At 46.2% G+C, this 26975-nt stretch overlaps 3 protein-coding genes across 9 annotated transcripts in view; 1 reads left to right on the plus strand and 2 right to left on the minus strand.

The window, feature by feature from the left end:
- Positions 1-18141, minus strand: part of ADAP2 (ArfGAP with dual PH domains 2) — a 42568-nt gene extending 24427 nt beyond the window's left edge. For 2 of the 3 annotated variants that reach the window (XM_081218061.1, XM_081218063.1), the window contains exons 1-5: positions 9949-10165; positions 8952-9082; positions 7215-7306; positions 5993-6072; positions 4943-5055 (exon numbers count right to left, since the gene is read on the minus strand). In XM_081218061.1, coding sequence (XP_081074187.1) covers positions 4943-5055; positions 5993-6072; positions 7215-7306; positions 8952-9082; positions 9949-10042 — 510 coding nt within the window. In that variant the 5' untranslated portion in view covers positions 10043-10165. Of the gene's footprint in view, positions 1-4942; positions 5056-5992; positions 6073-7214; positions 7307-8951; positions 9083-9948; positions 10166-11227; positions 11283-17993 lie in introns of those variants that run through there. The other variant, XM_081218062.1, reaches the window with a different exon arrangement.
- A 91-nt stretch (positions 18142-18232) lies between these two features.
- On the plus strand, positions 18233-26841 carry TEFM (transcription elongation factor, mitochondrial). Of its 2 annotated transcripts, XM_081218065.1 has the most exons (5): positions 18233-18310; positions 19572-20035; positions 21387-21536; positions 22330-22776; positions 26775-26841. In XM_081218065.1, the coding sequence occupies exons 1-4, from the start codon at positions 18280-18282 to the stop codon at positions 22765-22767; spliced, it is 1083 nt and encodes a 360-aa protein (XP_081074191.1). In that variant the 5' UTR covers positions 18233-18279; the 3' UTR covers positions 22768-22776; positions 26775-26841. The 2 variants fall into 2 exon arrangements, with proteins under 2 accessions (XP_081074191.1, XP_081074190.1); XM_081218064.1 differs by lacking the exon at positions 26775-26841 and having other exon boundaries at positions 22330-24320.
- The window catches only part of LOC308606759 (ATPase family AAA domain-containing protein 5-like), a 36713-nt gene continuing 35281 nt past the window's right edge, over positions 25544-26975 (minus strand). For 2 of the 4 annotated variants that reach the window (XM_081218057.1, XM_081218055.1), the window contains 2 exons: positions 26746-26904; positions 25544-26641 (listed from right to left, as the gene is read on the minus strand). In XM_081218057.1, the coding sequence (XP_081074183.1) occupies positions 26563-26641; positions 26746-26904 (238 nt within the window). In that variant the 3' untranslated portion in view covers positions 25544-26562. Of the gene's footprint in view, positions 26642-26745; positions 26905-26975 lie in introns of those variants that run through there. The other 2 variants (XM_081218056.1, XM_081218058.1) reach the window with 2 other exon arrangements.

Here is a 26975-nt window from a genome sequence, read left to right on the forward strand (position 1 = left end):
ACCTCCGTGAGAGTGTCTCTACGTCACGGTTAGGAATGGAATTGCTAGCTCACAAGTGTGTACATCTTTGACTTACTGAAAACTGCCAAATTATTTAGCTAATGGCTCTCCACAGTGGTTGCACCAATGTACATACTGGAAGGAAATTTCCATCAATAACATAGAAGATTTCCCCTTTCCCCATATCCTCACCAACACTCAACGCTGCCAGTTTTTTTTTTAACATTTTTGCCAATATGAAGTGTTTGAAATGGACTCTCATTGTTAATTTCTCTTATTCAACTTAATTGAGGTATAATTTATAAGCAATAAATGGAATCACTTTAAGAGTACAGTTTTTTGACAAGCGTATATACCCATGTAACCACCACCACAATCAAGATCTAGAACATCACTATTACCCTAAAACAGTTCCTTTTGCTCCTTTGCATCAATCCCCACCCCACCCCAATCCCAATCACTTATCTGCTTTCTACTGGTATAGTTTTGCCTGTTCTGAAATTGCATATAAATGGAATTATACAGTACATATTCCTGTATAAGTCTTCTTTGGCTCAGAATAATATTTTTTAGATTGATCCACATTGTTGCATTTATTAGTAGCTTGTCCCTTTTTATTGCTGGGTAATATTCCATTCTATGGATATACTACAATTTTTTAATTCATTCATTTGTGGATGAACATTTGGGTACCTTCCAGGTTTTGGCTGTTACAAACAAAACTTCTGTGAACAAGATTTGTGGACAAATTTTGTTGTGGACATATGTTTTTGTAAATACCTAGGAGTGGAAAAGCTGGGTTATGTGGTTAAGTGTACATTTAACTTTATTAGAAATTGCCAAATTGTTTTCCAAAGAGGGTGTATCATTTTATGTCCCACCAGCAATGAGAGTTCCAGTTTCTCCATATCCTTGTCAACACTTGGTGTTGTCAACCTTTTTAATTTTAACCATTCTGGTGGATACATAGTATATCTCATTGTGATTTTAATTTTCATTTCCTTGACTGCCAGAGAGATTGGGCTTCTTTTCCTGTATTTATCAGGCATTTTGGTTTCCTTTTCTGTGAACTACCAAACCATTTCCTTTGCCTCTTCTGCCAATGGATTGTTTTTTTCTTCTTGATTTTTAGGGTTTTTAAAAAATGTGATCTGGGTATTAATATTTTGCTATGTTGAAATATCTTCTGAGTTTTGCTTTCTTTAAACTTCACTTTTTTGTATTATCCAAAATTTTCACATAAAAATGAGTTACCTTTATAATTTAAAACTTTTCCATTTGGGTAAAGAAATAAAAAAAGAACAAAGGCAACTTGTTCTATTTTTAGACTGCTTTAGACCGAACAGGCTTAGGACTGAGAAAGAGATCAACTTTTTCCAACCAAGGATGAGACTCACATCCTAACTCACAACAGCTACTGGGGTTTGGTGGCTGCTCCTAACTCTGTAGCAGCACTTTTTCTTCCTGCCTTTTGTACTTGCAATATTTTTCAGTGATTTAAACTGAAGACTGAGAAGAAGTCCCTACTCTCTCTTGGAGGGTTAATACTCTTCATCCCCCATCATTTTTCATCTGGCCCCAGACTGAGGCCACACTGGACAGATCTTCTGGCATTGCTCTGGTCCATCCAGGAAAGCAACAGGGGACATAAATAGTAATTTCTGCATGTAGGAAATGGAGTAAGATGAAGGCTAAAGTGCTCAGAGCTTGTCCTTCTCTTACTTTCTTGGCCATTCCTTCACATTCTCTTTGCTGGAAACTTCTTATCTTTCCTCTAAATATTGGAATATCCCAGGGCTCAGTGTGATAGATAATCTCCAAAGATGGGCCTCTCCAATTCCTTCCCTTCTAGTTTGCATATGCCACTCTACCCATAAAGAGGTGGAATCTATAACTCCTCCTCTTGAATTGGAGCTAGTTGCATGACTTGCTTTGACCAACAGAAGGCAGTTCCTGGCCTAACCTTTGAGAGGCCTGGCAGCATTCTCATTTGCTCGGGGAAAGCCAGCCGCCATGCTGCAACAAAGCTTGACTGGACTCCTGAATGAGGAACAATCACAGAGAACGCACAAGAAGGATGCCAAAGCACCTGACATGTGAGTGAGTGAAGGCTTCCTGGGTCTCCTAGCGCAGCCCAACCACTCCACTGATGCCACATGGAGTACACTGGAGCAGCCACTGCCTGCTCAAATTCCTGACCCACGGGACTGTGAGACACGATAGACTGATGTTTTGAGCCACTAAGTTTTAGGGTGGTGTGTCACTCAGCAACAAATAACTAAAATACTCAGTCCTCCGACATCTTTTCTCATCCACCCCCACCCCCTGCTTAGGTGACTCCAGCCAGTCTGGTTGCTAAACCAGTTTACATGCTGATGACTCCAGCTCCAAACTCTCCCCAAATCTCTAGACTCGGAACTTCTGAGAACTTCTTTCTCAGTCTCTATTTGTATGACTAATAAGCATCTCAAACGGGAAAGGAACTCTTGATCATCCCCGTAGGGAGCTAAGTCTTTGCCACCTCAGCAAATGACAAATCTAGACTTCTAGTTGCATAAGGCAAAAATCTGGGAATCATTCCTGATTCTGCTGACTTTCACACTCTGTGTCCAATCCTTCAGTAGATCCCATTGGCTCTATTTCCAAAATACACGTAGAATCTGACCACTTCTAACCAGCTCCATCACCATTATCCTGATCTAACCCATGATTCCTTGCTTGGATTATTGCAATAGCTTCCTAATTGGCTTCTCTGCTTCCACCCTCGCCTCCCCACTGCTCCATTCTCGCCTCCCCATCCCACCCCACGCCATTCTCGCCCCGGTAGCAGCCAGAGTGCCCCTTTCCAAAAGTTTTAGTCAAAGCAGATCACTTCTGTGCTCAAAACCCTCCTGTGGCTTCCCAATAGCAGAGTAAAATCCAAAAGTCTAAATGTTTTGTAAAAATATTCTGTGATAAACCATAGTGGAAAAGAATATTAAAAAAAGAAGGTAAATGTTTTGTAAATCATATATCCCATAGGGGTCTTGTGTATAGAATATGTAAAGAACTATTACAGGCTCCCCTGGTGGTGCAGTGGTTAAGAACCTGCCTGCCAATTCAGGGGACAGGGGTTCGAGCCTTGGGCAGGGAAGATCCCACATGCCGCAGAGCAACTAAGCCCCTGTGGCCATAAGCCACAATTACGGAAGCCCGTGTGCCTAGAGCCCGTGCTCCACAACAAGAGAAGCCACTGCAATGAGAAGCCCGTGTACCGCAACGAAGAGTAGCCCCCGCTCGCTGCAACTACAGAAAGCCCGTGTGCAGCAACGAAGACCCAACACCGCCAAAAATAAATAAATAAATAAACAAAAATTTTTTTAAAAGACCACATATTGTATGATTCCATTTGTATGAAATGTCCAGAATATGCAAATCTATAGAGTTAGAAAGTAGATCAGTGGTAGCCTAGGGCTGGGGGAGGGGAGGGGAGTGGAGAACTAGAGCTAACACATGTGGGGTTTCATTTTAGGGTAAAGAAAACGTTCTAAAATTGATTGTGGTTAGAGTTGCACAACTCCATGAATATACTGAAAGCTATTAATTATACACTTTAAATGGGTGAATCCAATGGTGTGTGAATTTATATTTCAATAAAGCTGTTTCCAAAGAAAAATCCCAAGTCTTCCTATGGCCTCTGAAGTCTTCCACTGTGTGAGCTCATCTCGCCCCATTTTCTTCTTGCTCACTCTGCACCAGGCACTCTGGCCTCCTTCATGTCCTCTAGACTCACCAAATACATTCACAGCTCAAGCCAGGGCTACGGCTCATGGTTGGGCAGTTTGTGCACTGAACAAAAAGCCCCCAGCTGAAGGTACAAGTGAGCACTGCCATCCAGGCTTCTGCTTGCCTAGACAGGGACCAGGGCTGCACCCTCTCAGAGGGGTTGCCTTTTCTAATCAGCACACATGACCATGCTCAGGGCTTCTGTACATACTGTTCCCTCTACTTCTACCCTTTGCCCACAAATCCACATAACTCATGTTTATTCAGTTCTCTGCTCAAAAGTCATCAGAGAGGCCTCCCCTGACCATCTGTGGTAGCACCTCCCTCTACCCCATGCTCTAACTCTTCACCCTCTTTTATTTTACTTCATATAACTTACTGCCACTGGATAGATTATGTATTGATGTATGTTTTGGTTACACCTGTCTCCATCCACTAGAATGGAAGCCCCAGGAGAACAGGAACTTCGTTCAGTTTATTGCTGTATCCCCAGTTCCTGGAATAAGGTCTAGCGTAGTAGGTGCTCAATAAATATTTCTTAAGTACATAAATAAATGAAGTAAAAATCAAGTGATCATCAAAGGCTTAATCATGGACCAGTCTAAGCCCATTCTAGGTGAAGAGAAGGTGTGGTTTTTAGTGGACTGGATGGATTGTATAACAAGGAAAAGTAGCAGCGTGTGGTACCTAAGTCTCAGTGGCTGAGCTCATACATGAGACCAGGTGCTATTGATCAAAATGTAGACCTGGGACTTCCCCGGTGGCACAGTGGATAAGAATCCGCCTGCCGGTGCAGGGGACACAGGTTCGAGCTCTGGTCTGGGAAGACCACACATGCCGCGGAGCAACTAAGCCCATGTGCCGCAACTACTGAGCCTGCACTCTACAGCCCACAAGCCACAACTACTGAAGTTCACATGCCACAACTACTGAAGCCCACGTGCCACAACTACTGAAGGCCACGCATCTAGAGCCCGTGCTCCGCAACAAGAGAAGCCACCACAATGAGAAGCCCGCGCACCTCAACGAAGTGTAGCCCCCCTTCACCGCAACTAGAGAAAGCCCGCGTGCAGCAACAAAGACCCAACGCAGCCAAAAATAAAATAAATAAGTAAATAAAAATGTAGACCTGAGTGGGGTGAGAGCCAGCGCTGGGGAGGAGTAAGAGAAGACTTACCTCTTCTTTAGTGTAGTACTTCAGGAGGCCTTCTCTTGCCAGGAGGACAAACCTCCTTTTCAGGAACTGTGCGTTGTCCCTTCCCCGCTTCCATAGGAACCCTTCTCGGTTACCTTCCACCAAGGATGAGAAAGAGTGAACACTCACGGCTTCAAGAGAAACAAGCAGCTCATGAACCCCGTACCGTATGGTCTCAGGGGTGGAATGAACCTCTCACCTGCTGCTAAAATGTCTAGGATCTAATTTAGCTATTTCAGCTGCAGGACATGGGGGTCCTGTCTGGGGCCAAATTTGCAATGTTGTATGATTTCAGTTGGGCTACCCTCAACTTTCTTCCTTGGCTGTTTCCTAAGAAGACATAGTAAACTCTAAGTAGGCTAAATCCTAAGAAACTGGATTGATTCTGAAGGAGGCCCAACTTCACGCTGACATCAGCCTAATGAAACTCTCCAGAGCGTGGGAATAATGAGTGACCTCTGGGCTCCTGCTGGTAGATGAATACTCTGTGCTCCTGGCCACCAGCAGAGCTGAGCACTGGCTGCCTCTGGTCCTCAAAGAGCAGTTTTGTATACTTTGCTCTCTGGGTCAGTGTCAGCTTGGACTCAGAGTAGCAGGGCAGAAACTGCCACAGGTTCAGGGCCACCGACGAGGTTGTGCCCTGCACAAAGGCGGGAAGGGAGGTGAAATCCAGTCCATGCACCTTCCCAAGGCTTGTGCCACACCAGGGGTTACATTAGCCAGAAGCAGGGTGTCTTATTTCTTCCTGGTCTGCCCGGTGGGCGAGTCATTTTGCAATTTATACTGAAGACCCTATACACCCTGTGGCCCTGCAAGGACCTGAGACGAATGTGTTTCTTGGCCAGTCAGACCATAAAACCCCACCAGCCGATGTGTTGCTATTTCAGAGACCGAGGAACCCACAACTTGGCCTCTGTGGCCAGAGCAAGGAGGGCAGGTGTATCTCTGCTGACCTTGTTCCGAATACTCAGGCACTTTGTTTTCTAGAACTCAGCAGGACTAGCCCTCAAAAGATGATGAAAATAACTTTACCTGGGGGTGAGATTGTTTTCCCCTCAGCCATAAATTCCTGTCTTTCATACTTTGCTCGAATCCATTGTTCCTTTAAGACCCTAAAAAGAAAGAATCTTTAGTCAGCTGTGTCTGATGCATCCTCTTCCCATGGCAACTTTCTGAGACCCCGCAGCTGAGGATGGGAGCATTACAGCAGCTGCCTGGCTGCCTGCTCAGGCTAGCCAGGTATTCTCTGCCTGGGTACTAATAACATTTGGGACCGGGTAATTCTTAGTGGTGGAGGGATGTCTCGTGCTTTGTAGGATGTTCAGCAGTATCTCTGCTCATCCTCCACCTCCTCGATGCCAGTGGCACCCCCTCCCCAGTTGTGACACCCCAGAATATCTTCAGACATTGCCAGTGTCTCCCCAGGGGGAATATCTCCCCCAGTGAGCTATATGCACACCACTATACTATTCCAACCTCGGCCTCAGCCCTCTAGGTCATGAGACAGACAACAGCTCCCCTGGACGATCTACTCTGCCACATCCCACTGCATGTTCATGAGCTTAAGCCAGGAGAGCCCAAGAGCCTCTTCCTGTGGCCCAGCCATGAGATCTGAGCATGCTACACTGGACAGAGCAGTGGTCTTAGGGTCTGACCACCTGGGACCTGGTCCCACTCTACCATTTATCCACTGTGTGACCAAGGGCAAGTTACTTAACTCCTCTGAACTTGGGGAGTATGCCAATAATATTATACCTACCTACCCCTGAGGGTTGTTGAGAGGTTTAAATGCATACAAAGTGGCTTGTACTGTGCAGAGCACATAGTAGGTGCTTAGGTGGGGCCTAAGCAGCTGCTTTGGAGCAACACTGAGCTCAAGTGGGACAGCTAAGGTGGGACTCCGTAGAAAGTATAATAGCTAAAACACATTTGTCCTGCTAAAATACCGGCAGCTTCTTAATCAAGTTAGTTATCACCTGTAGGCTATGAGAACATCAAGTCAAAGGGACAGATCCTAAAGAAAATGCCCCATTTCACAGCTGTGGAAACTGAGTCCCAGAGGGGGCAAATGACAACCCAAGCTATGAAGGTGGAGAGGGGCTTTCATCAGGTCTGTGTGCTCTCCGTGACAGTACCAAATGTTTTCCTGGCTCCACCTGCTGGGCATGTCTGTCGAAGAGACCACCACACAGGAGATGGCGTAGCGGTGGTTGCGGCGGCGGGGGGGGGGGGGACCAGGAAATCACCCACTCACATGCAGTCGTTGGCCTGGGGGATATAGTAGAAAGCAGGGACTCTGGCTTCATACTTGGCCTTCACTCGGAGGTTCCCATTGTGGGTCATAAACTGCAAGACAACAGCAACTTGGGGTAATGTTAGAACTTGAAAAAACGTGAACTGAAACCACGGTCTACCCTGAAGGCCACTGTTCTCACTGGCTCCTGGGCTGAGTCAGGAGACACTCCTCCCGGAGTTTGACACATTTCCCCTCCTCCCCGCCACCCCACCCAGCTTGGTCATCTGTGCTGCTGGGAAGCCCCAACCTGGAGCAATGAGGTGCTGAAACAACCATGCTTCATACAGGCAGAGCTTTACAGCTCTCCTGCATTAGTTCATTCGATCCGCTCAACCACTGTAATATTACCATCCCCGTTTTAGAGGTGAGGACACTGAGGCTCAGAGAGGTTAGGTGACTTACCCAAGGTGACACAGCTAGTCAGTGGAGAGCTGGGCTTTGAACCCAGACCTCTCTAACTCCAAAGCTCATGTTCTTTCTCCCACCCCCTCCACAGATGGCCAGGACCACCAGCAGCAGTCCCTGCAAGTCCGCAGGAGACAGATGGAGCTGGAGGATGGAAGAAGTTCAGTGCTCGCACCCAAGAGACCCAGAGGCAGATGTGCCAGGAGTGGCCCTGGCCAACAGCACTCAGTAACAGCAGTGGCATATCTGGGGTGAGGGCATGTGTGGAAAAAACATCGGGTTTTTAATCCATGTCCCTTGGGCAGTGTGAACCCTGTTCTCCCCTTCCCCAGTGGCCACTTGGCTGTGTTCCAGGATTTGCATGGGCTTTGGATCTCAACAGAGCAGGGTTCGCATCCCAGCTGCGCCATTTATTCACTGAGTGACGCCTGGGCAATACTTAAGCCCCTGAGCTTCAGGGATCTCACCGTGAAGATGAAGAAGATATAACAGGGGAGTGATAAGGTATAAAGAAACGACCCTCGGGTTTAGGTGCTGGTTTCCAGTCTTTCTCCTGCACTAGAATGTAAGCTCCATGTGAGCAGAGACTTTATCTTGTTCACTGCTCTCTCCTATACCCAGCATATGTAGGCTTACAGTAACGTGTGGAATGTATGAGTAAAGTATCTAGCCCAGTGGTCTAGCCCAGTGCATGGCACAGACGGGTACTCAGTAAACATGGGTCTGCTTCCCCAGTAGTCCCGGAAATCCTCAGCTAGCCAGCCCAGTTTAGTACTGCCTGCTCTCTGAAGGTTTTCTGGCCAGAATGGTGTTATCTGGGCTGCAGGTGTCCTCCATCTTTGTAGGTCAGGAGAAAAAAAGTGGTCCCCTCCCTGGCTAGGGGGACTGGAGGAGGACTATGAACCATGAATCGGGATACTTCTGTTATAGTCCAGGATTTCAGTGAATGAGAACAGCAGCTGTTAATTGACTATTTACTTTGTACCTGCCTTGAGCCTGCATTTAATCCTTACAGCAGCCCTATGAAGGCGTAGTGGTATCTTTATAATACAGATGTGGAAAAGATTCACAACTAGCGTTAAATAGCAGGCTCAGGGCCTCATGGCTAGTAAGTAAGCAAGTGATGGACCTAGGATTTGAACTCAGGGCCTCGTCTAAGGCAAGTCTAATTGGCTCCTTATTGCCCCTCTCTTGGCCTCAGTTTCCTTCCCTGTAGAATGGGAGCGCCCTGCCCACTGCCTCCACCCCAGTTCTGCTGTTCCAATGCTCTCCACCTGTGCCCCTTGCTACCTCCACAATACTGTCGTCCCAGAAGTCAAGTCTCACAGATTTCACTTTGCTGATGTCTGGGAAGTTGCGGTGGACTCCGGAGCAGTTCAGACAGATGAAGATGCCCAGCTTGTAAGAGGCCCAGTCGGGGTCTGCGGGGCAAGAGGACAGGAGGGGAGCTGGGTGAAGAAACCAGGGTTGGGCAGGGGGCGCCGGGAGAGGCAGGGCTTGGCAGTTAGCCTGGGGAGGTGTCCAGCTCAGCCCATGTCTTCTCTCTTAGCCTCCCCGCCTTGGATGAACTAAGATCAGCATGAAACCCTCTGATCAGCCCACTGGCCCTGGCGCGGCGGCGGCCAGGATGAAGATCTTGGAAGGAGTCCCGAGGAGGATGGGGGCGAGAGGCTGAGGCGGGCGCGATGTGGAAGTGTCAGGACTCCGAGGAACCTAGAGGAGAGCGCGGAGGGAGGGACCGGCACCGAGGCGCCTGGCTGGGGAGCTGCGGGTGGGGAAGTCGGAGTCAGGGACGCTCGGGGTCCACAGGGTCGGAGTGCTGTGGAGCAGGAACGTGGGAGGACCCTGGGGACGTCCGGGGCGGGTAGGGAAGGGGCACTGGACCATCAGGGCAGAACTGGGTCCGGGGTCTGGGATCCCTGGTGTGTAGGATGTTTGGATCCGAGGGTGTGGGAAGTGGCTGGGTCCGGAACGAAGACGTCAAGGACCGTGGTCCGGGTGGGCAGGGTGTCTGGCAGGGGAGGTGAGTAGAATGGTCAGGGCACCCGGGGCCGGGATCTAGTGTCGAGGTCCAGAGTGGGGAGAACAGGCGGCCCGGCCGGGTTCGAGTGGGAGCGGTACCGGCCGAGGAGAGGGCTGCCGGGGCCCCGGGTCCGAAGGTGATATAAGGTTCACGCGCGGATCCAGCGGGAGTCCTGGACCGGCCCGGACCTGAAGGGAGGGGAGGGGGCCGGCGGGCCGGGGGCCGGTCCCACGTTCCGGACTGCACGCGCCGCCGCGCCCTTACCCGCCGCCCCGCAGTCGGCGCAGTGCGCGTTGCCAGTGCCCGCCGCCCGCAGCAGCTCCAGCAGCCGCTTCTTGTTGCGCTCGCGGTCGCCCATGGCCGGCCCCGCGGGCTCAGCAGGGCTCAGTCCGGCCGCCCGCCGGCCTGCTGCCGCCCATGGTCAGCGCCTTCGTCCGCAGGTGGAGCGGGACGCAAACCCGGCGCCTCTAGCCCGCCCGCGCCGCCTGTCCCGCCCCCCAGGACGTTAAGCCCCGCCCCTCCTGGACTTTCTGTCCCGCCCCCCGGCGCGTCCTGTTTGCGGGCTGCGTTCCTCTTTAAGGCGCACGTCCGCCCGGGCAGGGACCCGGTGCAGGGCTTGGAGTCGGTCACCCTGGACCGAGGTCAAATCCTGGCCCGCCACTGGCTAGCGTTGTGACTGTGGACAACCTGGTCAGCCTCTCTGGGCCTCAGTTTACACCTCTGTAAAAGAGGAATAAGGGCATATGTCCTTGGCAAATTAAAAAGGATCTAACTTCTGTTAAAGCGTTCTCCTGATGTATTATAGATCCTACATCTACTCAGAGACTTAGAGACATTCAAATGCCACCTCCTCAGGAAGCCCTCCTTGATCCCTAGCCTGGAGTAATCTCTCCAGCTTCTGGTCTTGCTAGAATACCAACCGTTATTGGATCCATTTCGCCCTTTGGCCCTGAGCATTTTCTACCGATCTTGCCTTACAGTTATTTATATACTTATGTTAATTCCTTCTCCCCTCCCCCCCCACACGCGCACACTAGATACTTTGACGTCAGAAGAGTTACTTCTGTATCCCACACAGCTCCTAGAGAAAGCACCTGCACATTTTTAGAAGTCTAATACATAGTCGCATGACGGTGTTCCCCAGGAAGTGTGGCTTCACCAAGAGGGACACCGCTGGGCATTTCTATCTGTGAAGTTCCATCACCGTGAGGTGTGGGCAGGGCTTAGGTGGTCTTGAATCTGGGCATTTCGTGAATGCCCCTCCCCCATCTCTGTCCCTCTTTGACACCATCCTCAGGGATCCACAGACTACCGGTAAGGCAGACGCTGTGCACACTTGCCATCCCCTCTGTAGGCAAACATCTGTCACATGCATAAGGCTTAATGCACATCATCTTAGGTTTCCATGCTGGTGGGCTGCAGCTGCCCTGCCAGCATCCCCAATCCAACACACGTGCGTATACACATGCGAACACGCAGGGCAGCATGGTGTAATGCAACGAATTCAGAAACCCAGACTTTGAATCTTGGCTTCATCACTCACCAGCTGTGTGGCCTTGGGCAAGTTCCTTCACTTCTCTGAGCCTTGGATACCTCATCTGTAAAACGAGGGTCGAGAGATCACCTAATAGGGTCATTGAGATGAGCCAGTACATGGCACACAAAGCTCTCAAAACACAGTGGCTCCCTTGCTTCCCCTGCCCCTGTGGTCAGCTCATGGGATCATCCGTTGGAATGCTCTGTGTCATTTCCCATCTTCCCCAGGGTGGAGGAGGTCAAGCCTCCAGGCCCTGGGGGAAGGGGACATTACCAAGAGTAAGCAGCCCGGAGGGTCTTGACTGTGGGGGTGAGGCCTAGCCTAGGAATCTCTCCAGAGGGACCAAGGAGAGAGCCTGGAGAGGGGTCAGAGGGCATGGGGTTGTTTACCAAACAGGCCGAAAGATGATTCATTTCCGCTGCTTTAGATGAAAAAAGGGACAGAAATAAATCTCCCAGGAGGAATCTGGGAAAGGCAACCTAAGGGATGAAGGCAAGGCGAGGGGGACGAAGAGCGGACAGGGAAAGGACATCATTTCTCCGCAGCCAGGGCAGAACAGTGATGTTGGGGAGCTTCTTGGGTGCCTTTGTCCCACTGAGCTGCTCTCTTTGCACCTTGAGATTCAGCGTCCCCTCCCTGGAGGTCCCACAAAAGCCAACCCAAGGGAAAATATATCATCTCCTTCATGGTGAGAAGCAAGAGATTGAGAGCTTCCTTTAGTTTCTTCTCTTCCCGTCCTATTTCTGGAAGTTTCCATTTAACAGAATTTCAAGGGACTTCCCTGGCGGTCCAGTGGTTAAAACTCTGCATTTCACTGCAGGGGGCACGGGTTCGATCCCTGGTTGGAGAACTATGATCCAACATGCCGTGGTGTGGCCAAAAAAATAAATAACTAAAACTAAAAACAAAACAAACAAAAACACCAGAATCTCAAGCCTCAAGGTTTGCCAAAAACAAACAAAAGAAACAAAAAGCGGTACTGTTAAACTTTGTTGGTGATGGGTTTCTTTTCTTTTTTTAAGTTTATTTATTATTTTATTTTTGGCTGCGTTGGGTCTTTGTTGCTGCACGCAGGCTTTCTCTAGTTGCAGTGAGCGGGGGCACCTCTTCGTGGCAGTGCTTGGGCTTCTCATTGCGGTGACTTCTGTTGTTGCGGAGCACAGGCTCTAGGCGCGCGGGCTTCAGTAGTTGCGGCACACGGGCTCAGTAGTTGTGGCTCGCGGGCTCTAGAGCTCAGGCTCAGCAGTTGTGGCGCACGGGCTTAGTTGCTCCGCGGCATGTGGGATCTTCCCGGACCAGGGCTCGCACCCATGACTCCTGCATTGGCAGGGGGATTCTTAACCACTGAGTTACCAGGGAAGTCCCCATGGTGATGGGTTTCTTTCTTTCCTTCTTTCTTTCTTTGGGGAGAGGGGAGAGAGAGAGGGATAATGCTAATTAACAAGTATTGAGTGTTTTTACAGGGACTTTCACACCATTTGATCACACTTGGTTTCCATGACAGCCCTCTGAGAGCAGCCTGTTATCCTCATGGAGGATGAGAGGTTAAGGTACCCTAAGTCATAGCCAAAGCAAAGGTGGGAACAGGGGCCTACATCCAGGTCTCCTACTGTGGTGTCTGGCAAACCCCACAGGACAAGGCTGCTCTCCCTTTAGTCTTCTTCCCATAACGGGATTTTTTTTCACTTTTAAAAATATTGTGGCAAAATCTCTATAACATAAAATTGGCCATTTAGGGACTTCCCTGGGAGCTCAGTGGTTAAGAATCCACCTGCCAATACAGGGGTCACGGGTTCAAGCCCTGGTCCGGGAAGATCCCACATGCTGCGGAGCAGCTAAGCCCGTGCGCCACAACCACTGAGCCTACGCTCTAGAGCCCTCGAGCCACAACGACTGAAACCCACGTGCCTAGAGCCTGTGCTCCACAACAAGAGAAGCCACCACAATGAGAAGCCCGCGCACAGCAGTGAAGACCCAACGCGGCCAAAAAATAAATTAATAAATAAATATTTAAATAAATAAATAAAATTGGCCATTCTAACCATTTTAAAGTGTACAATTCAGTGGCCTTCATTACATTCACAATGCTGTGCAACCATCACCACTATTTATTTCCAAACCTTTTTCATTGCCACAAAGAGAGACTCTGTAGCCCCATCGCGGGGACTGGACATGATCAAAGTCTAGCTCAGCTCTGTATTTGGGAACCAGGAGCTGCTTCTAAGGGAAGAACTCTGTGCCAAAGGATCAAAGGATGTCTTGACCCAGCGGACACCGAGTACTGGGATCGGGCAGAGGCAGCCTCTCTCGTGGGCTCAGTCCATACAGCAGCTGCTGGGTGAGGGGGCAGTCAGGCCCTGGGACAGAGTGTCCTCTGTAAATAAAGCTCCCAGGATCCCTCAGAGCACAAACATCAGTACTGCTCCCGGGGTCACTGTCTCTGTCGAGCTGAGCCCAGCCACAGCAGGACTAGAAGAAAACCTTCAACCACATTCCCAGACGTGGACTGGGCTCAAGATCCCCACAGAATAGACCACAACCCCTTGGAAATTTTAAATAATTATGTTTATTAGTTATAGAATTTTAAAAACTATAATTATAGGAAATTTGGAAAATACAATAAAGAAGAAAGAAAACACCACCCACAGTTATGGCTACCATTTATTCAGGGATTGTTGTATGTCAGGACCCTTATGGGTATTATTCCATTTGCTCTTCAATAAAACCCTGAGATGTAGATTATTTTTAGTCCCATTTTACAGATGAGGCAACTGAGGCCCCGAGAGAATCTAAGTGAATTTGTCCACAGTTACACAACTGAGATGATACATACTGGATGATACAGAGTACTGGAGCTGGGATTCAAATCCAAGTTCATCTTGAGCCCTTTTCAACAAAATTTTATGTTGAAATGTATAAAGTTGACTTACAAAAGTAGTAATGTCATGCAGTTCAACCTAATGGTGTTTTTTTAATGGTCCTACCACTGATATTGATTAATATTTCATAAATTTCCTTCTGGTCTTTTATACATCTTTTGATCATTGGGACCACATTTTTCATACAATTTTATATCCTTTTTTTTTTTTTTTTTTGCGGTACGCAGGCCTCTCACTGTTGTGGCCTCTCCCGTTGCAGAGCACAGGCTCCGGACGTGCAGGCCCAGCGGCCATGGCTCACTGGCCCAGTCGCTCTGCGGCACGAACCCGTGTCCCTTGCATCGGCAGGCAGACTCTCAACCACTGCGCCACCAGGGAAGCCCCTGTTTCCTTTTAAATCTCTCTGAACATTGCTTCTCCATCTTTTGGGGAATCCTCTACTCGCACCCAACGCTAGTGCTCCCAGGGTTCTCTCCTGGACTCCCCGTGCTTTCCTCACACTGTCCCTCTCCCTGGCTCAGCCAGGCATTCTCCTGGGATAAAGTGCCATTTCTTTATGGCACAGCCTAGTCCTCTCCCTTACATATCTAACCATCTACTAGACATCTCCACCCAATGTCCTGTGGGTTAAAGACAGATCAGTGTTAAAAAAAAAACAAAACAGATCAGTGTTTTTTAAAAATTGAAATACACACACACAAACTGAAATACAGTAGAAAATGTCAAGGTGCATCCTATGTAAAAACACAAATATTTTCTTTCTCGCTCTCTTTTTAAAAATGTATTTGTGTTGTTTTGTTTTGTTTTGTTTTGGCTGTGTTGGGTCTTCGTTGCTGTGCATGGGCTTTCTCTAGTTGTGGCGAGCGGGGGCTACTCTTCCTTGCAGTGCGCAGACTTCTCATTGCGGTGGCTTCTCCTGTTGCAGAGCACGGGCTCTAGGCATGCGGGCTTCAGTAGTTGCAGCACGTGGGCTCCACAGTTGTGGCTTGTGGGCTCTAGAGCGCAGGCTCAGTAGTTGTGGTGCGTGGGCTTAGTTGCTCTGCGGCATGCGGGATCTTCCTGGGCCAGGGCTCGAACCCGTGTCCCATTGGCAGGCAGATTCTTAACCACTGCACCACCAGGGAAGCTCCTCTCTCTTTTTTTAAATTGACGTATAGTTGATTTACCATGCTGTGTTAGTTTCAGGCGTACAGCAAAGTGATTCAGTTAAAAAAATACATATATACATGTTCTTTTTCAGATTCTTTTCCATTATACGTTATTACAAAATACTGAGTATAGTTCCCTGTGCTATACAGTAGGTCCTTGTTGGTACAAGTGTCTTTAAATAAAGCTTTTGTTTCACACGTACATCATCAATGTGTCCTGGGTCACGTTCAAAAAAGTTTTGAAAGCATAGGAACTAGATAACGGGCTAGACACAGGCGTGGGAAGGGCCAGGGCCATCTGTATCTGGGCAACAAAAACAGGGAAGTGAGGGGCTGGTTTCTGGGGAAGATGATGACTTTCATTTTGAACCCACTGATTCTGATTTACAGTAAATCATGCATAGTGGTTGCCTCTTACTACTTCCAGGCTCTTGTCAAAGTAATTCTGAATGAATGCTCTGAGGCATGAGGGAGTTTCCCCTCAAGGTCATTAATAATCAGCTCCAAAGAAGAGATGAAACTTTAATAGGGGAAGTAACATTTACTGAACACTTATTCTATGCCAGGCTCTCTGCATCCAGTCTCTAACGAGAAATCCTCTCAGGAGGATTTCCTGGCGGTGTGAGGCAGGTACCATTACCTCCATGTCACAAATGAGGAAGCTGAGGTCCACAGGGGATGAGAAACTGTCTAAGGTTGTGCAGATAGCAAGTCATTTGTCATATCTCGCCAGTGAACCACAGCATCTCAGAAAGCATCAATCACCAGCGCTCCTTATGGCCTCCTGTATTGGTTTTCTAGGGCTGCTGTAACAAATCACCATAAACTGGGTGGCTTAAAACAACAAAAATGTATTCTCTCACAGTTCTGGAGCCCAGAAGCCTGAAATCAAGATGCAAGCAGGGTTGGTTCCTTCTGCAGGCAGATCTGTACCATGCCTGTCTCCCAGCTTGTGGTGTGTGTGACCTGCTGATGATCCTTGGCCTTGGCTTGTAGAAGCATCATTCTAAGCTCTGCCTCCATTTTCACCTGCATTCACAGGGTCCTCTTCTTATAAGGACACCAGTCATATCGGATTAGCTGCCCCCCACCCCCTGTAGTGTGACGGCATTTTAATCTTAACTGATTATGTTTGCAATGACCCTCTTTCCAAATAAGGCCACAATCTTTTTTTTTTTTTTTTTGCGGTATGTGGGCCTCTCACTGCTGTGGCCTCTCCTGCTGCGGAGCACACGCTCCGGACGCGCAAGCTCAAGAGCCACGGCTCACGGGCCCCGCCGCTCCGCGGCATGTGGGATCTTCCCGGACCGGGGCACGAACCCGTGTCCCTTGCATCGGCAGGCGGACTCCCAACCACTGTGCCACCAGGGAAGCCCCACAATCTTTTTTGAGGGATACATTTCAACTCATTAACACCTCATTAAGTGGAATAAGCCTTGGAGTTAAAAGGAAATTATTTCCCATTGATTTGGAGAATTTTGCACAAAAAATTGGCTTTATTTTGTGTTGGATTCCTAAGTTCCGCAGAAATTGGCAAGAATCCTAGAATTCTCATGAGTACTTGTAACTGGCCACATCTCCACCACCTCCTGGACAGTAGCTACACAGACACTGCTGCCTGATAAAAACGCAAACACACCATCTGGCCCTCCCAAAGCCGCCACCCTCCTGACTTCCCTGTTTTTCACAAAATTAGCTAAAGTCGTCCCATCTTTCCTGAAAGAACCCAGAGTCAGCAACAGAGACATCAGTGGTTTAAGGGATAAGGGATCTTACACATCTGAAGCAAAAGGGTTCTGGAGCAGCCCCACATGGTGGAGGGCAGGACATGGTAGCAGTCTTCATTGGGTGCGGGGGGAGAGGTTACCAGTTACAGAGGGAAATGACGTCAGGTGGGTACATTGGTTACCAGGGAAACCAGCAGAGGAGCACAGCCCCTCACTGCCCCTTTGATAAACTATCCCAGTGGAGATGTTTTGGGCTATAGATTAGAAAAATCACTAGCTGGGGCCAGGGGCAAGTACAAAGGCATTTACTGATTAGGCTCTATGATTAGGAGCGAAGGTCAGCCACCTGAGTAGGGTGTAGGAAAAGCAGGGACTGTTCCAGCAGGGGATGTACAGAGAGCAAGAGAACAGCCATCCCGAGTGGCCTGATCACACAACCTCCCAGGTTCAATTCCTTATGGTTGCCTGTCCCTTGAGAAGATACACTAGCTTCCAAATACACTTTGCTACTAGGCTCTTTACCTCCAATCCAGCCTCACACTTCGACATATGCCCAAATTTTTAGAAACACACCTCAAATCTGACTCTACAAAAGCCCCGGTGGTTTCGAGTTACCTCGTGGAACTATTCAGCTGCTCCATTCTGCATTCGAGGCCCAGCCAAATTTGGAGCCAGCCTCGGCTCCCTCCATCAATTCCAAATAGGATACTTTCGAGGCCCAGTGTCAAAGCCACCTCCTCCTACCTCTCCCTTCCTTGAAGGCTGTCTTCACACAGTTCCCCCTTTGAGCTCCTGAAACACCACCTCGCACCTGTCCCAGTTATTCCATTTTACCTGGTGATTTGGTTATGTATGTTCCTGCCTACGCTCCCCCACCAGACTCTAGGCAGGGCCCCAATAGGAGCTCATCAATCTGTATGCCTAGATAATAAACCCAGAGAGTCTCCCCAAAGGAGGGATCTTGCCAACTACAGGCTAAAACCCGCCCAGGCGTTCTCTTCCCAGACATTCTGCTCACCGGCAGTCAGGGGCCGATGAGGGCGAGGCCCTTTCCCGGATGCAGTGGAAGGAGCCTGCGGCGCACCCGGGGGCTCCGGATTCCGGCACAATCCGGGCCGGCGTCTGCCCAGAGGCGCAGCGGAGCGGCTGCTCACAGCCCAGCGGGAACCACCTCGGGCCGGCCGGAACGCCGCTTCCGCTGGAACCTTTCTACTGAAAGGCCGGGCGCTTTTGGGCGCAGCACACAGGAACCGGAAGTTAGTGGAGGAAGATGGGCGCGGGCGCCTATTTCTTTAACGTGGAAGATGAACGTCCCTAGTATCCTCTTGGCGGGAGGTAGGGTGCCTGCAATACTGGGTGAATCTCCCGTCTGACATTAGCCCCTGGTCCTGGAGTATTTCCCCCTTGGGTCCCGTGTCCAGGTCTCCCTCTTGGGGTCCCCGCTGAGTTGACGGGGCTGTTCTGGTCGCCGAGCCTAGGAGCGATTGTGCTTTCTTCCCTGGGTTAGGGGTCCACGAGCGACTCCTCGGACTGGGCCGAGGGCGGAGGGTTCAGAGTCTAACGGCTGCTTGCTTGCTTCTGGATGCGTTGTTGTCCTGTGGCCGCAATGTCAAAGTTTCCATTGGTTTTACAAAGTTGTTCCTTATATGGTTTTTCTTCTTTGTAGAAATATAGTCATGGTAGAAATCTTGAAAAGTGTACAAAAGAAAATAAAAACCGCCCTTAAACCTACCACTCAGCTAAAACATTTATTATAAACGTATAAAATTTGGTTGTTTTTCTCTTTTTTTGGCTGCGCTATGTGGCTTGCGAGATCTTAGTTCCCCCACCAGAGATTGAACCCTGGCTCTGGCAGTGAAAGCACCAAGTCCTAAACCACTGGACCTCCAGAGAATTCCCTAAAATTTAGTTTTATTTGGTTCCACTGGATGAGAAAGAAACTATTGAAGATAAATATTGTTAAAAAGATCTATTAATTGTTAAAAGGTTTCTCTAAGGTTAAAAATTTCAAAAACGTTAGGCAGTTGAAATCATTTTTTAAATACATGCTTCTTGATGGACATAAAATAAGATTTCTAGGTAGTAAAACCTAGGCGTTATCCATAAAAATCAGAAGATATCTCTTATGGATATGATCCACTAGTTCTTTCTTTTTGGCTGCGGTGGGTCTTCGTTGCTGCGCGCGGGCTTTCTCTAGTTGTGGCGAGCGGGGGCTACTCTTTGTTGTGGTGCGCGGGCTTCTCATTGTGGTGGCTTCTCTTGTTGCGGAGCACGGGCTCTAGGCACGCGGGCTTCAGTAGTTGCAGCACGCAGGCTCAGTAGTTGTGGCTCGCGGGCTGTAGAGCGCAGGCTCAGTAGCTGTGGCGCACGGGCTTAGTTGCTCTGAGGCATTTGGGATCTTCCCAGACCAGGGCTCGAACCTGTGTTCCCTGCATTGGCAGGCGGATTCTTAACCACTGCGCCACCAGGGAAACCCCACTAGTTGTTAAATTATAGGAAAGTCAGTGTCACTTTGCAAAGGCTCTGGTTAGGCCACAACTAACGCTAAAAGGAACTAAGACGTCTCAACTTACATTTTGCTAAAATTTCCTTTCAGGGAGGTGGAGATGTTTTCCAGTTCCATTAGGGTCCTCCTTATTCCAGGACCTACATAATTCCTGCTGTCGGAAAAAATCCACTGCACCAAAGAAAATTATTCCCCATGTTGATTTTTCTGATGAAAACGCAAAGGAGTCTGGAAAGGCACTTGACAAGCTCTTCTCTTCAGAACAGCAGGCTTCCATCTTGCATGTGTTGAATACAGCGTCTAATAAAGAACTTGAAGCTTTCACATTACTTCGTGGAAAAAAGTCCCTCAGTATTGTAGAGCACAGAGAAAAGTTTGGGCCATTTCAGAATTTGGAGAGTTTAATGAATGTGCCCTTGTTCCAGTATAAAACCACCATTCAAGTTTGTAACTCCATTCTTAATCCAGAGACTGGAGGGAAAAAAAGGAAGTTACAGGAAAATCGGCTCTTGAGGAAGCTCATCAAACCAGAAATAGGAAGAGAGAGACTTAAGGTATACTTTTTTTTTCTTAATGCGTCTTATACTGCCTAAATATTTGAGAACCAAAGCACTATTCTGAGCACCAAGATGGGGTTCTTCAGGCAGATTATAGTTTAGTTGGTGGGCCCAGAGATACACATATAAATAGATAATCTATTATATGGTTATTCTCAAAGAATGAGATGTACAGGTAGTAAATTGGCAATTTAGAGGAGAGAACTGTGGGTTGGGGAATGTTTACTAGAAGAACTCAGCCTGGATCACGGAGAGTGAACTAGGCTAGCAGGAAGAGGAAGGCATTCTAGGAAGAAAGGACAGTTGATGTAGAGAAGTAGGTCTGGGCAAGACTTATTTAGGAGGAATGTTAAGAAGATATATGGCTGTTTTCCTAGGCTCCTCCTTCATCTCACATATTAATTCTACTCCTATTACTTGTTTCTTGTGCTTCTTCTTCACTGTGACATAGATTCTTAGTACTTTGTCGTGCAACAGGTACCTAACACAAATCCCCACCTCTAGTCTAGACGCCTCCCGTCCACCTTCCACACAGCTGTCCATGTTCTTTCTGAAATGTGTATCTCATGTTACACCTGAATGTTATAGGCTTTGGTGACTCCCTGTAGCTCTCAGGATAAAGGAAGTTACTTTTTGCAGAAATGTGCCTACCCCTCTGCCCTTTTCCCACTTGCACTCTTTATTCACTGCCTGAGTGAGAGGTGTCAGCCTGTATTTGCAGACATCTGGGTGAAATAACTCCCCGTTTACCATTTTACTCATTCTCCTAGTTCTCCAATAAGTCTTCCTGACCATTTCTCCTCTCTACAGTGTAACTTGTATGGTGGCATTTCTTATAATATATGGTTATGTCCCTTGTTTCCCAGTATCTAGCACATTCCCCAGCAACATTTGAATATTTGAATGCCTACTTTGAGCTAGGTGCTGAGAACAAGTAAAAGTTCTGTTCAACAAGTAAAAGACTGCTACTGGTTACCTTTTTTTTCCTTTTTTTTGCGGTACACGGGCCTCTCACTGTTGTGGCCTCTCCCATTGCGGAGCACAGGCTCCGGACGCGGAGGCCCAGCGGCTATGGCTCACGGGCCCAGCCGCTCCGCGGCATGTGGGATCTTCCTGGACCAGGGCACGAACCCGTGACCCCTGCATCGGCAGGCGGACTCTCAACCACTGCGCCACCAGGGAAGCCCTGGTTACCTTTTAATAATAATTACTCTTTAACAATTCTTAGTTCATAAACTGTAAATATATTTCTATTAATAAACTAATTTGGATTTCTGAGTTTGTATCTTAAATTTTATATCTGTTAAAATGTTTACACTTGTAATTAAACCAGCCTTTTTTGTTTTAGGCAATTAATAGTATTGTATCCATTGTTTCTGGTACTCGAAGAATTGCCTGGGCTCACCTTGATCGTAAATTGGCAGTGCTGGACTGGCAGCAAACTGAATACTGCCGATTGATGAAAGGAACATACCTATCATCTGTCTATTTAGAAGAGGTAAGGCAGTTACACCTCCAAATCCCTACCTGCTAGAGCTCATTGTGTAGTATTTTAGTCCTAAAAGGAATGAAATAAGATAGTAAGGATGGATTTTCTTTTGGTACTTACTATTCACCCATTCCTATGTTTTCCATCACTTATGATTTTTTAACAATTGAATCATTTATTTCAAGAAATGCCTTATGAATCAAAGGCAGATCCTGAGAAAATCAGTGGTAAAGTTTATTACTCTAAATGTTAAGAAACTTCATTACCATATTTATAAAGCTTATTCTTCAAACACTATTACTTATTGTCTCATTTAGTCTTCAAAACCTGGTGAGATGGGCAATAATGATCATCCTGATTATATCTATGAAAACTGGTTCAATCAAGTATATGATGTGATTAGTCAGTTGCAGAGGTGACTGATTCTAGGCTAGTTATTCCAACCCTATACTCTACCCTAGAATTTTTTAAAAGCTAAATAAGACAATTTTGTCTAATCTTAAAGCCAATATAGTTTTTAGGAATTATGAAGCCCACTGTACAGATGAAGAAACTAGTAATTAGGAGGATTTACTGACTTGTCTTAGCTCAGCTTGTTCCTACTAGAAAGAACTTGGCTGGCCTGACCCCTTCAGAAAATGCTTTTTCAATTACTTCAAAATTGTCAATAGCAGTATTATGTAAGTTATATATTTAAAAAATAGAAGTGGGACAGAGAGGGGGCCCAAACAATAAAGCTTAATGAATTATTTCTGTTCACTTATTTTATCTTCCCTCCTTCCCCCCCCCCCAAAAAAAAAAGGTTTCTTCAGTTATTTCAAAGATGCCTAAAGCCGACTTCTATGTCCTGGAGAAAACAGGACCTTCATTTCAGAACTCATCTCTGTTTCCTATACTATTACATTTTCATATCATGGAAGCCATGCTGTATGCCTTGCTGAATACAACTTTTACCCAGGATGGCCATCATCAGGTGCTGAGCATGAACCGAAATGCAGTGGGGAAGCACTTTGAACTGATGATTGGTGACACGCGGACTAGTGGAAAAGAGGTAGTGAAGCAGCTCCTCTCAGAGTCTGTACTGAAAGAAGAGCCTCGGGTATTCTTCCCACCAGATAAGATAGTCCGCTACAGACAGATGTTTTCATCTACTGAACAATACAGGGTAGAAGAGTTATATGATTCATTATTACAAGCTATTGCCTTCTATGAATTGGCAGTTTTTAATACTGAATCTTAAAATTCTGAGGTTAGTATGTTACATGTTCTTAATATCATATTAATTTATATTTATTAGGTCTGAAGTTTTAAAACCAACTGTTTCGAACATCCGTGTTAATGGAGAAGAAAACATAAGTTTGACTGTATTTAGATGTTTCAAGTCAGACTTTTGGCTACTGAATGGTTTACACAATAATAAACCAAGGCTAAATCAATAAATGAGATTCCGTGCCTTTTGGGTTTAAGCATTAAAAAATAAGATGCTCCCTAAACATCCAAAACAAGAAACAAAGTTATCTTCCTTGAAAGGCAAATGCCATCTATACTAAAGGATTTGCATTATTATCATACTGTTAAAATAGGGAATAATGAATTTTCTGGATGGTGCTCATCATGGGAATAAAGCTAAATATAACTGACAACACAGCTTGTAGAATCCTCTTCTTACTCTGAAAGTACAATGTGGTTTGATGCACTGCCTCCAGAAGGGAGTTTTCATCAGCTCAATCTATTAAGCCCAAAACAAACAAGCTTTGTTAATAGGCTTTTTTTTTGGCTACACCACGCAGCATGCAGGATCTTAGTTTCCCAACCAGGGATCGAACCTGTACCCGCTACAGTGGAAGTGTGGAGTCTTAACCACTGAACTGCCAGGGAAGCCCAATAGGCTCATTTTTAAACTTTGAAATTTTTTTTTTTTTTTTTTTGGCTGCACTGGGTATTTGTTACTGCGCGCGGGCTTTTCTCTAGTTGCGGCGAGCAGGGGCTACTCTTCGTTGTGGTGCGCGGGCTTCTCATTGTGGTGGCTTCTCTTGTTGTGGAGCACGGGCTCTAGGTGTGCGGCCTTCAGTAGTTGTGGCACACGGGCTCTAGAGCGCAGGCTCTGGAGCTGTGGCACACGGGCTTAGCTGCTCCGCGGCATGTGGGATCTTCCCGGACCAGGGCTCGAACCCGTGTCCCCTGCATTGGCAGGCGGATTCTTAACCACTGCGCCACCAGGGAAGCCCTAAGCTTTGAAATATTTTACTTAACAGACCATCTTTTGAGAAAAGTAGCACTTTTTTCCCCACATCTCTCCATTTCCATTAGATTTGCCTTAGTTCAGGCCCTCATTATATCTCACCTATACTGAACCCAAGTCTCTCTGATGTCAAAGCATTAAGTCTTTTCTTTCCTTTAATCTAAAAGTGAAGTATACTTGTTGGGAAAAAAAATTCAAATAATCAGAAATCTATAAAATACATGGAAGTCCTCCCTTCCAGCACCTCCAACTCCCTAGGCAGTTTGATGTACACTCTAGACTTGTGGCCGTGCACAAGTAAATCTCTACATATGTGACTGTGTATGTGAGCGTCTCCACCTTGGAACTGTTGTAGATACCTCCGAGTACACATCTGAACTCATTCTCTTTCCCCCAGGCCACCTCAGTTGCCTTTGTTTTACACTTTAGTGAACAGCTTCACCAACCGTTCAAATTGTTCATGCCAGATGTGTGGCATTCTACTTCTCAACATTTCTAGAAATAGCTGTAGTGAAATGTGTCCAAATTAGACATTTATAGGATAAGATGCTAAGTACTGAAGAGTCATCAAAATTCGGTTACTGGGCTTCCCTGGTGGCGCAGTGGTTGAGAGTCCGCCTGCCGATGCAGGGGACACGGGTTCGTGCCCCGGTCCGGGAAGATCCCACATGCCGTGGAGCGGCTGGGCCCGTGAGCCATGGCCGCTGAGCCTGCACGTCTGGAGCCTGTGCTCCGCAACGGGAGAGGCCACAACAGTGAGAGGCCCACGTACCGCAAAAAAAAAAAAAAAAAAACCCAAACAAACAAAAAAACCCAAAATTCGGTTACTTTTTTTTTTTTTTTTTTTTTTTTGCGGTATGTGGGCCTCTCACTGTTCTGGCCTCTCCCATTGCGGAGCACAGGCTCCGGACGCGCAGGCTCAGCGGCCATGGCTCACGGGCCCAGCCGCTCCGCGGCATTTGGGATCTTCCCGGACCGGGGCACGAACCCGTGTCCCCTGCATCGGCAGGCGGACTCTCAACCACTGTGCCACCAGGGAAGCCCAAAATTTGGTTACTTTTATCACAAAAGTAAATCTTAAGTCTTACAGGAACCTGTAAGAATTGAGAAAATATTTCCCAAAATTATGCTTAACCTTAAAAAAAAAAAGATATTAAATGTGTCCCTATTAGGGAGGAAAATACCCCCATTATTTCTTGGTTTTTGATCATTTAAATACAATTCTATGGAGTTATTTTACTTTGGTTCCTCAATTGATGAGGATTATCCGAATTTTCTAATAATTAAAGACCAAATTAACCGGTAAATGCTCTACAGGTAGTGGACTTTTGCATTCAGTAGAAAATAATAAATCCATATACTTAAAAAAATGCCTTAGATGTTATTCTTTCTTTTGTACAAGGACAAAACCTGTAAGATATAGACTATATTCAAGCCTATACAATATCCATATTTACCCAGATGATTACATCTGGAACTCTCTAAACATTGCAGTCTTTTAGCTTTAGCCTTTAATTAAATCAGTGTACTATCAATACAAGAAAAGGTAGGTTGAACAAATAAGAGGTAAAAACATTTTGTACACAGGTATACATCTATTTTTCAACTGTACAAAATTAGGATACTTACCTTTTCAAGTGAAAATTAATTCACCAGGTAATGTAACTGAATATTAAGCTAATATATAATATAAACAATTGAAATAGGAAACTATTTTCAGATACATCTGATTGCAAAAATGATTTTAAGTGAAATGTGGTATTTTAAAATCTTGTAATTAAAAATATATACCTTCTCCAAAAATATAACCTTAAGTCGAAATGGCTATCATGTAGAAATCCTAGGGTAGAATCCTTTATTACAGTTTCAGTGAATAGCAGTTTGTCCAAAATATTTATATTATCATTAATATCTTTATGAAATAAAACATCAATGATATAAAAATACAAGAAAAATGTACAAATGATTTGCGTTGTCAAAATATACAAGATATCACATTTGTATGGTTGCTGAAAAAGATTTATGAAACCTGAAATTCATAATCTTGATTTCACCTTGTCAGCGTTCAGTGATTCACATGGTAAAATATGCTGGATGAGTACACTAAAAATAATTTTATCAGGAAGATCTTACTTTTTGAAATTTCTTTCCTAAGAAGTTTGCTTATGTATTATACATGCTATTTTGTCCTTTGGATTGTGTAAACTTATTTTTAAAAAAGATTATCACCTAGGTGATTCACATTCACAGCATGGATTAAGGGTCACCAGAAGGGGAAAAATTATGGATTAGTTTAGCACTGAAGCACCTTTAGAAATAGTCAGTGAACTCTACCTTCTAGAAACAGCTCACACACATACAAAAATACTCCAATGCTAAATCAGATAATACAAAAAAATTCAAAAAAACCCCACCACTACCACAATTATAAATACAATTTATAACTCAAATCTTTTCATTTTAAATATTTACACACTAATAAGAAATATACAAATAGACTGTTTTAAATGTACATTAAGAGAAATAAACTCTTCCATGAAAATCACTATAAAAATGTCTCTTGGGCTTCCCTGGTGGCGCAGTGGTTGAGAGTCCGCCTGCTGATGATCCCACATGCCGCAGAGCGGCTAGGCCCGTGAGCCATGGCCACTGAGCCTGCGAGTCCGGAGCCTGTGCTCCGCAACGGGAGAGGCCGCAAGTGAGAAGCCCGCGTATCGCAAAAAAAAAAAAAAAAAAAAAAAGTCTCTTAAGGACCATGTAAGAATCTGTACAAGGCACTGTAAATGTAGGATATTAAGGGAAGCCAGCTGCCAAAGTGTTCATAGTCTCTTTTGAAATGTTAAGGTGAATTCCTTCAAGATAGTGCAGGAATCTGTCAAAATTACAAGGAAAAACACTTTAATATTAATAGTTCCATCAGATGAGAATATTTATTAATCTTGAAATAGTTATGTAACATGTTTTTATAGAAACTACCTTCTTTTACTTTTTCCTTGTTCTTTTAGCTTCTCAGTCTTACAAATGTTTCGAAGAGTTGGCAAGTATTCTACTATACTAGCTTGTCTATTACCCAGGTTCGGAAGAGATCGGCTAGAAAACACACTTTTGATGACTGCTATCCTCTTCCAAGCACTGCTGTAAATTAAAAGTAATGCATTATTTTTTGATTTTTAATGCCCAATAAAAATGCAACAATCCCAAAACCA

The sequence above is a fragment of the Mesoplodon bidens genome (assembly GCF_964165515.1).
Source record: "Mesoplodon bidens genome assembly, chromosome: 19".
NCBI classification, from domain to species: Eukaryota; Metazoa; Chordata; class Mammalia; order Artiodactyla; family Ziphiidae; genus Mesoplodon; species Mesoplodon bidens.

Excerpts from the sequence above, each read along its gene's own strand:
- TEFM (XM_081218065.1), top strand. The coding sequence starts at position 18,280 with ATGAACGTCCCTAGTATCCTCTTGGCGGGAG. Across the intron at positions 20,036-21,386 it reads TAGGAAGAGAGAGACTTAAG|GCAATTAATAGTATTGTATC; the intron begins GTATACTTTTTT and ends TTTTTGTTTTAG. Across the intron at positions 21,537-22,329 it reads CATCTGTCTATTTAGAAGAG|GTTTCTTCAGTTATTTCAAA; the intron begins GTAAGGCAGTTA and ends CAAAAAAAAAAG.